This window comes from Thalassophryne amazonica, chromosome 20 (assembly GCF_902500255.1).
Source record: "Thalassophryne amazonica chromosome 20, fThaAma1.1, whole genome shotgun sequence".
NCBI classification, from domain to species: domain Eukaryota; kingdom Metazoa; phylum Chordata; class Actinopteri; order Batrachoidiformes; family Batrachoididae; genus Thalassophryne; species Thalassophryne amazonica.
Genome location: NC_047122.1, coordinates 53,164,397 through 53,182,986, shown reverse-complemented (window position 1 = coordinate 53,182,986; position 18,590 = coordinate 53,164,397). Strand labels below are relative to the sequence as shown.

The window sequence follows — 18,590 nt, the reverse complement described above, 5'->3', positions numbered from 1 at the left end:
GTGGGGGTAGTCTGCCTGCAGGTTTGTGTATATCAGATGATTCCTGATTAATAAATATTACACTTCAGATTTTATGGCGCCAAATGTAATCTGTAAAAGGGGGCGTGTCTATGGGCGGGATTTATGGGAGAAGCGCCCAATCAGAAGAAAACTTCCTGCAACAAGTTGTGCAAGAAGGGAGAAGTTGTCCCTGCCACGTAGAGGCTGATCTGCCCGCTTTAACTTGGTGAATTTAGTAAGTTTTTTGTTGGTTTTGCAGGGCGTGCGTGCGTGCGTGCGGCTGCAGCATGCTGCAGCTGGCGGTGCTCAGCTGCTTCTTCGCCCTGCTGCTGTCTGTCAACGGGGGGAAGGTGCCTGAAGCCGACGTGGAGATCCAGGTCCTTCATAGACCTTTCATCTGTCACCGCAAATCCAAGTATGGAGACATTCTTCTGGTGCATCATGAGGGATATTTGGAGAACGGGACAATGTTCCACTCCAGGTAGATTCTTTTTTTTTTTTGTCAGTCCTGTGCGATCCAAAAAAGAGGTATTTTTTAAAGTTCCAACAGGTTTATACATATATATGCATAACATATTTGCTCTTTAAAGATTAACATATAAATGCATTGTTATTACAGATCAAATGCACTTAAAGTTAATGTTTCAGACACGAATGCAGGAATGCAATCATCATGCGCAGCGCCTCCTGCAGGATTAGTTGTGTTATGTTATGTAAAATCGGTTCATTTGGAGGAGCTGGCGGTTCCTGGATGGCAACCACCACCTAGGAAGATACGAAGCCTTGGAAAAAGTATTCATCTCCTTGTGATTTTACACATTTTAATTTGTTAATGCCATGTCAAATACAAAAAGTAATTTAGACTTCCTGATATTAAAATTTCCCAAATTATCCTCCTTAACCTTAAAGCAAATGTCTGCAACTTGATATAAATTAAATAAAAGTGTCAAAGCCAAGATGATGGGTTGCATAAGTAATGATCCCCTTTGGTATAACACCTGTAAATAATCAGTTTTCTTCAGCCAAGTCAGCGGATGGACGTGAACATTTCCAAGTCATATCCAATATGTCTTGGAGTTGATTTGTATCAGTTTTTAAGAAATGCAAACAGTATAGTGTTAGATTTACTTTGACAGATTTACTTTGGTAAATCTGACTGGTATCTACTGTGCAAGAAGGAGACGAGTGATGAAAGCCATGTTCATGTTGCCATCCGCTGACTTGTCTGAAGTAAACTGGCAATAAAACTGATTATTTATGTGTGTGTTATACCAAAGGGCATCATTACTTGTGCAACCCATCAGCTTGTCTTTGATATTTTTATTTGATTTATGTCACGTTGTAGAGATTTGCTTTGAGTTTGAGTTTAAGGAGGATAGTTTTAGAAATTTTACTATCAAAAAGCCTGAATTATGTTTTGAATTTGAAATGGAAAAACACATTCAAATATGTAAAATCCCAAGGGGTTGAATACTTTTTCAAGGCATTGCAACCACTTCATCTCCAACTCTCAAAAGTACCATCTTCTAGACCCAGATGAAATGTGGTCATCTTTTGGCATTCTCTGGGGTCCACAGCACGGAGGCACCTGCCTGTGAGAACATGCCCAAAGAAATGCACCACATGGTCAAAATGTTGTAGGTGATGTTCCCTCACAATGCAAGTGATTCTCCTCAACCAGTCCTCTCCAAGTAACTGCTTGTTTGATCCAAAGATGTTCAACCTGTACCCAAGGGATCTCTAAAGACTCCCAGCACTAAAGACATCCATTCGTCACCTGAGGACTAACTCTGAATCCAAATGCTTAGTAAGTACTAATGTCGCACATACCAGAAGTAAGAAACCCATCAGAAGGTACACAATTTGGACATACTACGTTGCCGCCATTACACCTGTCATTTGACCTGGATGTTTACAGATGATACATATGCACATAATCCCATATGCTGCAAAAAAATTCTGATTTGCAATGACAGACTTTTGAAACAACTCCTGATCCATATTCGTACATTGTCAGAGCCAGTTGGACATCTCTGCTGTTTTTTTTTTTTTTAATGTTTGCTATCTTCTTTGAATTTTCCTGGGACATTTTTCAATTTCTGTGACCAGGCTCCAGCTGCATCATACGATAGTGTAGTGTAGTCCATTTGTACACTGTGGAAGTAGTAGATCGTCTGCATACTATTTGACAAATACTAAACGCCTACTGACTATTCAGATAACCTACGGATTGTGACATACTGCTTTTTGCCGACTAGACAGTACGTTATGAGTATTTGGATGTAGCCCAAGTGTCAGTAAGACAGGAAGCACCTGTTCTATGAAGACTTGGATGTTTGTTGTCCTGCAAAGGTATCATCGCCAAACATCTCTGTCCAGCGACCTCATTACTCCATAAAGTCTTGAAAGTGTCTGATCCAGACACATCAGTGCACCTACAGAGATAAGTGAATCTCTCTACAAGTTTGACATTTTCACAGCATACAGTCCAGGATACCATTGAGAGCCTGGATCTTGGGCTTGAAGATGCTCTCTGGTGGACCTGAACATTTATCAAATTTTTTGAAAGGTTTGACCAGATATTTTAACCTCATGTGCTCTCTGTCTGTCTACAAGTCGTAGCCACGGGGACAAACAGCCAGTTTGGTTTACACTGGGCATCAGGGAAGTGATTAAAGGTTGGGACAAAGGCCTGCAGGACATGTGCTCTGGAGAGAAGAGGAAACTTATCATACCTCCAGCCCTGGCCTATGGAAAGGAAGGCAAAGGTATGGCTCTGGTTTTAGTCATATGCATGCCAGTTTCACTGCGTGCTGCAGTAAAGATAAATTATTATATTATATTAATTATATTATTGACATTATGCATCTGTCTGTGTAAAACTGTCCAAACACTGATTTCTTTTGAATAACATTATAGGACAGTGGAGCATGTCAATATTACTAGGCTTTGTCTTGGTAAGCGCACACCACACTAACCAATAACATCTTTCCCATGTGTTTTTAGCGAACCTTTACTATGACAGTAAAGCACTTTTAATCTGTAAAACCTGAGAAGTTACTTCAATTCAAACATTTAGGAGTAACAGATTATCTCGAGCCAATTAAGAAAGTTCAGTCCAAAAAAATTAACCACCAACAATTATTGCATTTGCATAAAAAACTTGGTACATTTATATTAATGAACTTAATCTTTTAAGTATTCTTCAGCATGTAAGCTATGAAGATTTCTTGATGTTGAGAATTCATCTGGAAAAAAAAATCAAGTCATCTTATAGTCAGTGTTGAATTTTACATGTCATACATCCTCAACAGCAGGTGGCACTAAAGAACCAGGAAACAAGTGTGCCCTACATAACTGAAACATTTTGTGGAAGCAATTGGACAGTTTAAGTGTTGCTAGTGAGTGATATTTGTTTTATCACCATGTGCATTATAATCTTATAGTTAGCTTTTCATTGATGCCATAGAAACAAACCCAGATGTAATTTTTTTAATTGTTATTTATAGGAACACTAGATGTACACAGTGGATGTTATGATGCAAACTTTAACTAATGGCTATAAATAGATCAGAGTCATCAAACCTCTCAAGCAAACATGAATTAACTGTGAAAGAGTAATGTTAAGAAGTTGGGGACCACAAAAAGACCATTGAAAAATGTCAACAGTCAGAAAAGCTTACTGTGGTCATTCTGTTTTTTGAATATATGCCTTAGAAAAAGGAGTGTTGTCTTAGATTCTGAGCAATACAGTCTATTGCATTCATTCATTCATTCATAATAGTCATCAACTAATTTAATGTGTCTGTCTCACTAGCTATGAAAATTATTTTTTTAAGACATTACATTATTATCCTCATTAACTTAACTTAAAATGAGTTTTAATGGTTGAATCATTTGAATTTACTTTACCTCATTGGTTTGAGTTAATAGTTGTCTCAAAATATTATGCCAGACAAACCTATTTGGTTTTACAGATTACCAAAATATAGAGGGGAGATTTGCCTCTTATTAATCCCTCATTATATAATTTCTCTAGCACTAACCAAACACTGCTTCTTCATACTTGCAAGAGAGATCAAAGTTTTGTAAGAATGAATAGATTTCCAGTTGTGGGGCATGCATGTATAGTTATAACACACACTGTCACATGGATATGGTGGTGTTTGCTACTGACAAACCATGTAAAGAGACTGTGTATTAGGATATGCAGTTGATGCTAACTGCATCCCTAGTAGTTAAGGTGTCATGTGTGTTCACATGCATGTGGTCTTGCACACTGCATGCAGCATTGGTCCTTGCAGATCTTGTCCACCCCAGACCTGCTGGTGGCACTATACTTTCTTCTGCTTTGCACTGAGGCAATGCAAGTAGTAACATGTTGTTATCATCACTACTGTCTTATTAGATGCACTTATTTTGAACTTGAAAGTCTTTTGTAACTAATCAAACATGTATTGTGTATTTGCCTTGTCTCAACAGGAGACTAATTTGTTGATGCACAATTCTCAAAATTCTAACATGTATGTTATTAGCGTTAGATGCTTCTCCATTACGTCAACCACATACACAGCTGTCATTTTCTTTACTATATGAATGAATGAATGAATGAATGAATGGATTTATTCGGCACACACACAAATCCGAAAGAACAGAAACATACCAATAATATGAATGTTATATAAACAAGCCTGTGAGTCCGAAAGGGTGTGGGCAGAAGCCAAGCTTATCAACGCCCACCCCTGCTAGAATGAGTCCAACAATTATAACAGTCATAACAACATATACACAAATTCACAAAACACTACATATCAACACAGACATACACTTCAATATTCAATAACATTTCAATTCATGTATAAGTATGTTATGTATAAAGCGCCAAATCACAGCAAACGTGGCCCAAGTCACTCCATATTAACCCTGCTGACCCCCAGAAGCAAGCACTAGGCAACTGTGGTGAGGAAAAACTCCCTCTAGGAAGAAAACCTCAAGCAGACCAGGCTCTAGGGGGTGACCCTCTGCTTGGGCTGTGCATATATACCTGTATACGTACATACATACACACACATTATATACATATATACACTTATACACACTCACATATATACCTATATACATACCCACTAACACATAAATAAATATACACTACATATATATACACATACATACATTTATACCTACACATACATATACATACCCCTACACATATACACACACACACACACACATGTATACATATATACACATACATACTACATATATGCATATACATATATACATACATATTGACTGATTGATCATTTATTTTGAGTTTTACAAAATAAGCATTTCTTTGACATCTACATTTACCCACATTGGGTTGAAAAGAACAGGAGATACAAACATACCCGCGCACTTAACCCGAAAAGGGGTGGGATGAAGACGAACTTATTTAATCCCACCCCCAAATACCCATACGTTATTACGACTACCGAGTGTGACCAATATTCCTTTTTTATTACTATGTAATTGATATCATATTATGATGAGTATCTATAATATAATATAATAATAATAAAAACAATCCCCACCATAATAGACAGTAATAATGACTAATTATTGTCAAAAAAAATTTTTTATTTTTTTATTTCTATTATTATTATTACTACCATTTTTTTAATTGATATTGCTGGTGTCATTCCTTAAGCCATTTTCATATGTCAATAAATTCCCCACATTTACTCAGAAAATGACTATTTAAAAGGACTATTCTTGTGTGTCGATGGTAATTCTCTCTCTCTCTCTCCTCTCTCTCTCTCTCTATATATATATATATAATATATATATATATAGATTACACAAAATCACATAATACATATTCATATATACAATTATGCTACATTCATTTTATTTTATTAATTTAATTACCTTAACTTTTTTATTAATTTATCATTATCATTATTATTATTTTCTTTTCTTTTTTTTCCCCTTCCCCTCCTTCCCCGTTTGTCATGTGTGTGGTGCATTAAAAGATGCAAAGTATTTTGTAAACCTGCTGCCAGAGAGGGGTCGCCCCCTGACACAGGTCCACCCTTTGCTGAATGTCCTAGGCTCTGCATTAAAAGACAAGGTTTTGGAGTCTGCTGGCAGAAGGGGGAGACCTTTGAGCAACGAGACCCCCACTTGCCGACCCTGATCTGGTGATAATATGTAAGTGATGTAAGAGGGGGAAACAAGGAGGAAGAAAAGGGAAAGTCTTTTTATGTATCAATAAACTTACATATGTACATATTTATATAAATGTAACATAAATATACATATATGTACCTCAACAAAAATATAAACGCAACACTTTTGGTTTGCTCCCATTTTGTATGAGATGAACTCACAGATCTAAAACTTTTCCACATACACAATATCACCATTTCCCTCAAATATTGTTCACAAACCAGTCTAAATCTGTGATAGTGAGCAACTTCTCCTTTGCTGAGATAATCCATCCCACCTCACAGGTGTGCCATACAAGATGCTGATTAGACACCATGATTAGTGGCACAGGTGTGCCTTAGACTGTACACATAAAGGCCACTCTGAAAGGTGCAGTTTTGTTTTATTGGGGGGGGGGGGGGATACTAGTCAGTATCTGGTGTGTGACCACCATTTGCCTCATGCAGTGCAACACTCTCCTTCGCATAGAGTTGATCAGGTTGTCAATTGTGGCCTGTGGAATTGTGGTCCTGCTCCTCTTCAATGGCTGTGTGAAGTTGCTGGATATTGCAGGAACTGGTACACGCTGTCGTATACCCGGTCCAGAGCATTCCCAAACATGCTCAATGGGTGACATGTCTGTGAGTATGCCAGCCATCCAAGAACTGGACATTTTCAGCTTCCAAGAATTGTGTACAGCTCCTTGCAACATGGGACCGTGCATTATCCTGCTGCAACATGAGGTGAGGTTCTTGGATGTTGGCACAACATGGGCCTCAGGATCTCGTCACGGTATCTCTGTGCATTCAAAATGCCATCAATAAACTGCACCTGTGTTCTTCGTCCATACAGACTGCCTGCCCATACCATAACCCCACCCGCCACCTATGGGCCACTCGATCCACAACATTGACATCAGAAAACCGCTCACCCACAAGACGCCAACACACGCTGTCTGCCATCTGCCCTGGACAGTGTGAACCGGGATTCATCCGTGAAGAGAACACCTCTCCAACGTGCCAAACGCCAGCGAATGTGAGCATTTGCCCACTCAAGTCGGTTACGATGACGAACTGGAGTCAGGTCGAGACCCCGATGAGGACGACGAGCATGCAGATGAGCTTCCCTGAGACGGTTTCTGACAGTTTGTGCAGAAATTCTTTGCTTATGCAAACCGATTGTTTCAGCAGCTGTCTGAGTGGCTGGTCTCAGACAATCTTGGAGGTGAACATGCTCGATGTGGAGGTCCTGGGCTGGTGTGGTTACACGTGGTCTGCGGTTGTGAGGCTGGCTGGATGTACTGCCAAATTCTCTGAAATGCCTTTGGAGACAGCTTATGGTAGAGAAATGACATTCAATACACGAGCAACAGCTCTGGTTGGACATTCCTGCTGTCAGCATGCCAATTGCACGCTCCCTCAAATCTTGCGACATCTGTGGCATTGTGCTGTGTGATAAAACTGCACCTTTCAGAGTGGCCTTTTATTGTGGGCAGTCTAAGGCACACCTGTGCACTAATCATGGTGTCTAATCAGCATCTTGTAATGGCACCCTGTGAGGTGGGATGGATTATCTCAGCAAAGGAGAAGTGCTCACTATCACAGATTTAGACTGATTTGTGAACAATATTTGAGGGAAATGGTGATATTGTGTATGTGGAAAAAGTTTTTAGATCTTTGAGTTGATCGCATACAAAATGGGAGCAAAACCAAAAGTGTTGAGTTTAATGTGAGGTATACTACATAACACACCCACATATACATACATATTATACATCACACATCACACAATACATATAATATATATATATATATATATATATATTACACATACATACATACACACACATACACATATATATATACGCATACATATATACATACATACATATACATGTTTCCCCCTCTCTAAGTTATTACCATCATCCATCAATAGAAGATTTGACTAGCATTTCAACTACATCATGATGTCAATCAATCAATTTTATTTATATAGCGCCAAATCACAACAAACAGTTGCCCCAAGGCGCTTATATTGTAAGGCAAGGCCATACAATAATTCTGTAAAACCCCAACGGTCAAACGACCCCCTGTGAGCAAGCACTTGGCGACAGTGGGAAGGAAAAACTCCCTTTTAACAGGAAGAAACCTCCAGCAGAACCAGGCTCAGGGAGGGGCAGTCTTCTGCTGGGACTGGTTGGGGCTGAGGGAGAGAACCAGGAAAAAGACATGCTGTGGAGGGGAGCAGAGATCAATCACTAATGATTAAATGCAGAGTGGTGCATACAGAGCAAAAAGAGAAAGAAACACTCAGTGCATCATGGGAACCCCCAGCAGTCTAAGTCTATAGCAGCATAACTAAGGGATGGTTCAGGGTCACCTGATCCAGCCCTAACTATAAGCTTTAGCAAAAAGGAAAGTTTTAAGCCTAATCTTAAAAGTAGAGAGGGTGTCTGTCTCCCTGATCCGAATTGGGAGCTGGTTCCACAGGAGAGGAGCCTGAAAGCTGAAGGCTCTGCCTCCCATTCTACTCTTACAAACCCTAGGAACTACAAGTAAGCCTGCAGTCTGAGAGCGAAGCGCTCTATTGGGGTGATATGGTACTATGAGGTCCCTAAGATAAGATGGGACCTGATTATTCAAAACCTTATAAGTAAGAAGAATAATTTTAAATTCTATTCTAGAATTAACAGGAATAGAATTTAAAATTCTTCTTCTTCTGATGTATAAAAATAATACTTTGACCATGGTTACGACACCGGCAATAACAGGTATTATGCAAATATGTTAACATCTATTATATTAACAAACATATAGTAAGATTTTATTATCATTATTATCATTTTTTTTATAATATAGTTTACAATTATAGCTATGATAAATTTATGTGTACAGGATAATTCCATATTTTATGAAAGTTTGTGTGTCCTAGCGAGACCCCTTTTATTGCTGACAAGGCAAAAAAGCAAAGAAATTAACTAGAAATAAATAAAACGTGACGATCACGCACCTCTCTCCTCATTCATGTATTTCAACAGAACCATTTCTTTGTATCTTTTTTTGAATTGATGGATGTTAGGACATCGCTTGAGCTGAGGTGCCAAACTATTCCACAGCTTAATGCCACACACGGACACACAAACTTTTCCTGGTACTTCTCACTGCCTTGACTTTAAAGTTACCACATCCCCTCAAGTTATAGCTTCCTTCTCTCTGGGCGAAGAGACTCAGAATATTACTGGGTAATGAGTTTTTACTGGCTTTATATAATAATTGTGCAGTGTGAAAATTAACCAGATCTGGCATTTTCAACAATTTGGATTGCAAAAATAGACTATTTGTGTGATCAAGATATCCTACCTTATAGATGATTCTTATTGCCCGCTTTTGGATATACAGAGGGGATGTAGCAAACTTTTGTAATTGTTACCCCAGATTTCTATACAATATGTTAAGTAAGGAGAGATTAAAGAACAATACAATAAATATAATGCATTATGATCCAGAAAATATTTTGCTTTGTACATAATAGAGACATTCTTGGAAACTTTTTTATGTATGTGGCTGATATGAGACTTCCAGCTTAATTTACTATCGATGGTTATCCCTAAAAATTTTGACTTCTGACACTTTATCTATTTCGACACCGTCTATATTTATTGGTAAATTAGAATTGACATTATGATTTCCAAAAAACATGACTTTAGTCTTTTTTATATTTATGGATAATTTATTAATATTCAACCAAGTTTTCAGCTTAATTAATTCAGTATTTACCACATTAATAAGTTTGCTATAGTTATCACTGGAATAGAATATATTGGTATCATCTGCAAATAATAATAATTTTAATAATTGTGACACATTAAATGTCATTTATATAAAGATTAAAAAAATGTGGACCCAGTATGGGTCCCTGTGGGACCCCACAAGGGATGCCCAAACACCCAGATTTAAATGCACCCATCTGCACAAACTGATGTCTCTCCGTTAAATAGCTTTGAATCCAGTCCCAAGCCACTCCCCTGATACCATATCTTTCCAATTTATTGAGTAGAATTGAGTGATTGTGTGTCAAACGCTTTCTTTAAATCAATCAATATTCCAACTATATAGTTTTTACTATCTAAGGTGTTTGTAATCTCTTCTATTGCTTCAATTATTGCAAGTGAAGTTGACCTACCAGACCTAAACCCATAGTGACATTCGTTAATTATGTTATATTTTTCTATAAAGGATCCTAACCTGTTGTTAAAAAGCTTTTTCTAAATTTTGGAAAATTGTGGAAGTAGAGAGGACCGGTCTGTAGTTTGTGAAGATATGTTTATTTCATTTTTGTATAGTGGAATACTTTTGCCATCTCATTTTGATCGGGAATGTCCCAGTTGAATGACAAGTTACATATATGAGTCAAGGGTTTTGATATGCTTTTGATTATTGTTTTTACTAGCTTCATATCTATGTCATAACAGTCAGTTGATTTTTTATTTTACATTTATTAACAATATCTGTATTTCGGCTTCACTAACACTGGAGAGAAACATTGTGTTTGGATTGATTTTATGAGTGATTCCTGCTCCTTGTTACAACCATGGGGAATTTTTGCTGCCAAGTCAGGTCCAATATTAACAAAGAAGTTATTAAAACCATTAACTATGTTATACATATTATAGATGTCCTTGTATAATATAACCCATCAGTATTCAAACGCACCATGTCAACATAATGCTGTAGGGTATATAGACATTGGTAAGCTTTGTACCTGGGAATCTCGTGATTCCTGGAGTATGTTTTATGTCAGGTGATATCCAATCTCAGTTTAAAGTTCTTTCTGTATTGTTGGTCAGGTAAAATTCCACCTGAAAGCACCTTAACTTTCATCATCGAGGTGCTTGAGATCAGACATGGGCCGAGGTCGCATGAGTCCTTCCAGGAGATGGACCTCAACGACGACTGGAAGCTCTCCAAGCATGAGGTATAAAATGAGTATTTCATATTCATTATTCTGAATATTTTGTCTTTAGGTCCATCAGTGCACCATCCTCTCCTACAGACAGAGGTGTGACTTGCCAACAGGTAAGACAGGCAACTGCTTGGGGCCCATGGGGGTTCACAGCAACCCATAGGGGGCGCCCTACATAAGAGGACATTTTTAAACTTTGACCTACACTAAAACATAATTGTGATGAACGCTTGTTGGAGAAACCACCTGCTAATATGTGCCTCTGGCCCAAACAGACCAGAATCGCCACTGTCAACAGATTAAGCACAGCAGTGCCTTTGCTGAGGGTCACTGTCACAAAAAAACAAGTTAAACAGCTGTGGAACAAAGTTGACAAAAATTTTAATTTATTGCATCTTTGATTTTACTCTGTAATAGTACCCTTGGGCATGAAGACGGTCAGGGCTATATGGAAATCTGACATTTGACCCCAGTGACCTTCAGCAGAACCCAAATGATTGACCTCTGGCTGACCTTCCCAAGATAATTCTGATATCCACGGCTTATCTGTATGTTTGTACCATATTTGGTCCAAATTGGGTCAAAATTAATTCTTAAAGAGCAACTCCTGGGTCAACCTTCATTGACATACCTACATTTAATAATCAGTCAAAGGACCTTCAAGGAGTAGGCCAATAAACACACAAGCAGACATGACCTTCACTCCAGTGATTAACGTTTGGTAAATTTGACCTTGCTGTGCAATTCCAACCCCACCTCAACATATGTGCTACATTTGGATCAAATCTGAGTGGAAAAACTTAAAAATTATTGACCTTTGACAAATTTGACCTCACCTGAGAAATTCCATCTGCGATGGACTGGTGTCCTAGATTCTTATCTACGTCATGCTACGGAATCCAGGGATAAGCCCGGCACTATTTGAACTCAAGCAGTTAGTATGGTTTCCTCCAAACCAGAAGGTCCCCAGTTTGAGGCCACACATACCCGGTCTCTTTGTACTTCTTGATCTATAGCACATCCAAGGAGGACACATCCAGGCTGGACAAACTGATCAGGCAGGCTGGCTCTGGTTGGCATGAAGCTGGACTCTCTGGTGATGGTGGCGGAGAACACTGGACAAACTGCTGGACATTATGGATGATACCAGTCACCCTCTGCACACTGTCATCAGCAACAAGATGAGCCTCTTCAGCCACAGGCTGCTCCTTCCCAAGTGCAGGACCAACAGACTGAAAAACTCCTTTGTCCCTCAGGCCATCAGACTGTGCAACTCCTCACTCAGGGGGAGGAGGAGTAACAGGAAGACAGAGGACGGGAAGGAGAGGAACAGTAGTAGTGAGTAGGCCAGTAGTGAGCAGTATTTCTGGTATTTATATTTGCATATTGTTTTTCTTTTTTACTTTCACTTTTGATAGTCTGTGTGCTTCTTACCCTGTGTGCAGCTATTCATGGTTTTAGAGTATCCCAGAATCCTTTGTGCGCTGGAGAGGAAGGCTTGATAATGGCTCAGCTTAATGCTAACTTTAACATTGAAAATGCTATAGACATGCTAACACGTGAGCATCAGTCCCATTTTTAAGTTATAAAATACATCTATCAAATGTTTCAGAAGACCATAACAGCTCGGTTTAACATTAAAAAAAAGGTAAATATTACTCACAGACATATGATCTTTAGGGTTTTAAAAATTAAGATAAAGCGAAATAAAACAAAGAACCAACGAAGCAGCAGATCAAAGCTCGAAGCACTGCTTCATTGATTCAAGGGTTAAAGCAAAGCCGCGCTGCAGAAATGGTTGATTATACAGGCCCGCTGCAGGGTCTGTAATCAATATACAGAAATGATCATTTTCCTGACAAACACCTTCAAAAACAACGGCCACTTTGAAGGACCAATAAGGGAATCATTAAGCAAAAAGGCTATTGATGCTGATGGATCGAATCATTTCTTAAGGATACCCGAAAAGAACTGGTTCCCGACACACAACCCTAACAACAACAACACGCTTTTTTAAATAAATATATAACACCTAAATACATATTTTGATTGAACTCACCTCCATAACAAGTCAATCTTGCAAACAAGTTGCTGCAAACGCTTGTTTACACTGACAACGAAATCTCAGCCTCCCCAGCGAGAACATGATTACGTGCGAGATTTGACACCGTAAAGGCGTCTATACAATGCCGCTGGAACCTCAGTTTCTCTGAGGGAGTCTGCCCACGAGGGATCAATAAAGTTCTATCTAATCTAATCGCTAATCTGCTGTAGTCACCTTGAGTAAAAATGGGATAAACCAAAAGTGCAGGATTTACCTCTTCCATTAATAATCTATAATTCATTAATTTGATGGATAAATGTTTTTTTTTTTTTCTTCTTTTTTATACGTGATGACATGGTGATGTGCCCAGGCTGTACTCCAGTTATTGCTCAATGTACACTGGGATTGTCGCCAGCAAACACACACACACACACACACACACATCTAATGTGATAAGTGGAAAGATTGTTTTGGTTTTTTTTCCCCTCACTTTCTGGATTAGTTTTATTGATTTACATTAGTTTTCGCTTATTGCAAAAGTGGTCAGTTTAGATAAGTCACCAGGTCACTTTTCCCACCACAATCCTCATGGCAGAAAAAGAACGGGCGGAGTCAGAGAGCACGTATTTTTGCCAGGGTATTAACGGCCGTTGAGGATTAAAAATTTTATTCTGATCAGTGATGTCATAAAGTGTAAATACTTCAGAAAAGACAGAAAAGGAAAACCCACAGTGTCTCACAGCATTAATGAAGCTGAAGACTGAGATAAAATTAAAAATTTATCATAATCTGATCATCACTTATTGAGTTCAAGAAGAAAAATAACCAGTGATTTAGATTAGATAGAACTTTATTAATCCCTTGGGAAGACTCCCTCAGGGAAATTGAGGTTCTAGCAGCACTGTATAGCAGCACACAGGGTAAGAAGCACACAGAGTATCAAAAGTGAAATTAAACAATATGCAAATATAAATACCAGAAATACTGCTCACTACTGGTTTGCTGACTACTGCTGTTCCTCTCCTTCCCGTCCTTTGTCTTCCTGGTGCTCCTCCTCCCTCTGAGGGAGGAGTCTGTCCTTCAGGGGACCCCTCAGTCTACACTGTCCCTCAGTCTGATGGCCTGAGGGACAAAGGAGTTTTTCAGTCCAACCTTCGATCTGATATCAGCACCTACATTTCATAATTATTATTTTGAAGCACAAGTTCCAAATGTCTTTGAGATGGGATGAACCTGGATTGTGTGACGGATTCCTCCATGTGTCCATTTCACACACAATGTCTCCATTATGTCTCGCCATCTGGCAGGTGAAAGAATACCTGAGGAAGGAGTTTGAGCGTCACGGCTACCCCCCTAACGACACACTACATGAGAACATGGTGGAAGACATCTTTGCCAAGGAAGATGAGAACAAAGACGGCTTCATATCCTCCAGAGAGTTTACGTACAAACACGATGAACTTTGAAGTTGCTCCGTTTCATCTGTTATTGTGCAGTTCTGTTTTCCTGTACTTTTTTTAAAGATTAAAATGATAACAAATCCAATTTGAAATCTGGTGTAACAACACATATTTGCAGTAAAATAGTCATGTTATTATCCATCCGTCCATTTTCCAAACTGGTTCATTCCAGCTAAAGGTCACAGGGGAGCTGGACCCTGTCCCAGTGGTCATTGGGCAAAAGGCTCATGTTATAATTTTAGGTATTTTAGAAATTGTACACGAACATGGGAATAATCTAAAATGAATCACCTGTGGTCTGGTGGACAGTTTAACAGGCTTTTCTCATATTTTAAATTCCACTTTTTCAAAGCAGGAACAGCCCAGGAATATCTGCTCATATTCATTTGTTTCATTCCGTTTGAGTGATAGTAATCCATGTGTCAGCATGGACATTAGCACATTGCTAATAGTGGCATACCTGCAGTTATTACCTCAGGGACAGACCATGTATTTTAGCCTACATGCCGATCTGTGATCCTGATTAAAGGATCAAAGCAGTCAGACCTTAGGCTCAATGTTCAGCAATTAAGATCGACAGTCAGGAACATCATGAAACATGAACAGAATCACAAGGCAAAGATTATAGGAGCATGATCAACATCATAGTTCAGTAATCAGAATCAAAGGTCAATTATCCTGTGCAAAGATCAGTGATCACAATCAAAGGTCAGCATTAAGGATTAAAGTTCAGTGGTCATAGTCAAAGGTGACTGTACAGGTCTGCTGGCAGAATCAAACATCAGCATTAAGGATCAAAGTTCAGTGATCAGGATCAGAAAGCAGGGATGAGGATTAAAGGTCAATGAGCAGAATCAAAGATCAGCATTAAGGATCAAAGTTCAGTGATCAGCCTCAAAAAGCAGGGATAAGGATCAAAGGTCAATGATCAAAATCAGAGGTCAGCATTAAGGATCAAAGTTCAGTGATCAGGCTCAAAAACGGGGATGAGGATCAAAGGTTGATCAGAATCAAAGATCATCAAGGATCAAAGTTCAGTGATCAGGCTCAAAAACGGGGATGAGGATCAAAGGCTTATTATCAGAATCAAAGGTCGCCATTACGGATCAAAGTTCAGTGATCGTGGTCAAAGAACAGGGATCAGGATCACAAATGGTTGATTAGGAATGCAGACCAGGATAACAGGTCAACAGCCTGATACAAAGTTGAGCAATAAGAGTCAAGGTCATGGTCAGGATCAAAGATGAATCTTCAGGGTCTCATGGTGGTTGTCCATCCATAGGTGTACTTTGGTCCGGATCGAGATAATCCGGATCTGGTGGCGACTAAGGATTGCATTTTGGTTTCCATCTTAAATGGGACTGTGGGGCCTTGGTGGAGGTAAACGCTCTATCAGGTGTCCTTCTACTTATTGCCATTAATTACTCCTGAGGGAAACAGCCAAAAAAAGGTGTTTTGGGAACATGTGCTGTATATTGCAGTGTCAACTATGGAAGGATGTCTTCCATCCAGTGGTTTGTTTTTGGATTTTTGTGGGCTGAAGCTTTTCTCAGTGCACAATGTAAAAGAATTGTGTTAAAAGCTGGAGAGGTTCCAGTGTGTCACCGTGAAAGAATATTCTGTTCTCTTCTCCAAAACATGGATTTGTTGTGTCGTTTCTCAAATATTTTAAATGCTTTTCTAAATTGTCTTTCCTTGCACAGTTGGTTGTAAGGAAATGCAATCCAGCAAGAGATCAGGTGAATAGAAAATGGAAACTTAGCAGATGTGCCTGTTATTTTTAAGTGATTAATTAAAAACATTTTTCACAGATGAACAGATTCTAATAGTTTTTCTACCTTTTGGTAATATTCTTTTTTACATTAATGTGAATGTATATTAGTAACTGAGATCTAGTTTATAACAGATTGTGTTTATCAGATATCTGCACATATGTGAGCAATAAAATGATTTGGTCACCTTTTTATACAAAATACTGTTTATTTGTAATACTTTGTAGTTTTAACCAGCAGGTGGCACTGTTTTTAGTGAGAGCAGAAAGTCATAAAGATAACAGCTCAGTGTGATTTAAAGCTGATATGCTGTATTGCTGGATCACAAAACATTTGCAATCTCAAAGATACATTCTTTAAAAAAATCATCAATTATGTTTTCTCATATAAAATACAGCACCATTTTATGTAGAATGATGTTTGAATCTCAGGGTTAACATTCATTTGCCTGAGTGAGTAGAATACATTTCCATCACATATATGACTGTTGAAAGTAAGATAGTTATTGTTACAAACATAAAGTACACGGTTCACTTTTTTTTACACCCTTATATTTAATCATTGTTAGCAATCAGACTTGAGTGTGCTTACCTTTGAGAGAGAAATTGCTGAAAAGGAAATAAATCTATAGGTACGGTCGGGCCTACGTCACTTCCGTTTAGTTATGGCCGCCATTTTGGATCGCCGCTGGAAACAAACTACACGCACTCACAATTCTTATTGTGCCACTAGAGGTGAAATTCTTGCACTGGCGCAACATGGACGAAAGCATTTGCCAAGAATGTTTTCATTAATCATGAACAAAAGTCGAAGACGTTCAGATACCGTAGTTCCGACCATAAACGATGCCAACTAGCGATCTGGGGGCGTTTTTAAAAACTGTACAGTCTGAAAAAAAACATGTTCAACAATAAAGCTGTTGCAAAACTAAAATGTTCTAAATATATGTCACCGAAAAAGGTGTCTCAGAAACATTAAAGTTTGTAACCACAAAAAAAAAAAAAAGTTTCACACTGTGTCTAACATGTCAGGTTAAATTCAGTGCGTTTGACTGTGGAGCCCGTATACAGTAGTGTTCAGAATAATAGTAGTGCTATGTGACTAAAAAGATTAATCCAGGTTTTGAGTATACACTCAACAAAAATATAAACGTAACACTTTTGGTTTTGCTCCCATTTTGTATGAGATGAACTCAAAGATCTAAAACTTTTTCCACATACACAATATCACCATTTCCCTCAAATATTGTTCACAAACCAGTCTAAATCTGTGATAGTGAGCACTTCTCCTTTGCTGAGATAATCCATCCCACCTCACAGGTGTGCCATATCAAGATGCTGATTAGACACCATGATTAGTGCACAGGTGTGCCTTAGACTGCCCACAATAAAAGGCCACTCTGAAAGGTGCAGTTTTATCACACAGCACAATGCCACAGATGTCGCAAGATTTGAGGGAGCGTGCAATTGACATGCTGACAGCAGGAATGTCAACCAGAGCTGTTGCTCGTGTATTGAATGTTCATTTCTCTACCATAAGCCGTCTCCAAAGGCGTTTCAGAGAATTTGGCAGTACATCCAACCAGCCTCACAACCGCTGTCAGACTGTCAGAAACCGTCTCAGGGAAGCTCATCTGCATGCTCGTCGTCCTCATCGGGGTCTCGACCTGACTCCAGTTCGTCGTCGTAACCGACTTGAGTGGGCAAATGCTCACACTCGCTGCCGTTTGGCACGTTGGAGAGGTGTTCTCTTCACGGATGAATCCCGGTTCACAATGTTCAGGGCAGATGGCAGACAGCATGTGTGGCGTCGTGTGGGTGAGCGGTTTTCTGATGTCAATGTTGTGGATCGAGTGGCCCATGGTGGCGGTGGGGTTATGGTATGGGCAGGCATCTGTTATGGACGAAGAACACAGGTGCATTTTATTGATGGCATTTTGAATGCACAGAGATACCGTGACGAGATCCTGAAGCCCATTGTTGTGCCATACATCCAAGAACATCACCTCATGTTGCAGCAGGATAATACACGGCCCCATGTTGCAAGGATCTGTACACAATTCTTGGAAGCTGACAATGTCCCAGTTCTTGCATGGCCGGCATACTCACCGGACATGTCACCCATTGAGCATGTTTGGGATGCTCTGGCGTATACGACAGAGTG

The 18,590-nt window shown here is 39.1% G+C and overlaps 2 protein-coding genes across 2 annotated transcripts in view; one reads left to right on the top strand and one right to left on the bottom strand.

Annotated features, from left to right (window-relative positions):
* The first annotated feature begins 162 nt into the window (after window positions 1–162).
* Window positions 163–17,523, top strand: LOC117501593 (peptidyl-prolyl cis-trans isomerase FKBP14-like). Its single transcript, XM_034160507.1, has 4 exons — window positions 163–481; window positions 2,617–2,768; window positions 11,036–11,163; window positions 14,503–17,523. The coding sequence occupies exons 1-4, from the start codon at window positions 288–290 to the stop codon at window positions 14,659–14,661; spliced, it is 633 nt and encodes a 210-aa protein (XP_034016398.1). The 5' UTR covers window positions 163–287; the 3' UTR covers window positions 14,662–17,523.
* The window catches only part of wipf3 (WAS/WASL interacting protein family member 3), a 29,989-nt gene continuing 20,080 nt past the window's right edge, over window positions 8,682–18,590 (bottom strand). Inside the window, exons 9-10 of the mRNA XM_034160506.1 lie at window positions 15,414–15,417; window positions 8,682–8,694 (exon numbers count right to left, since the gene is read on the bottom strand). The gene's annotated coding sequence lies outside the window, so the exon portion shown is untranslated. The remainder of the gene's footprint in view (window positions 8,695–15,413; window positions 15,418–18,590) is intronic.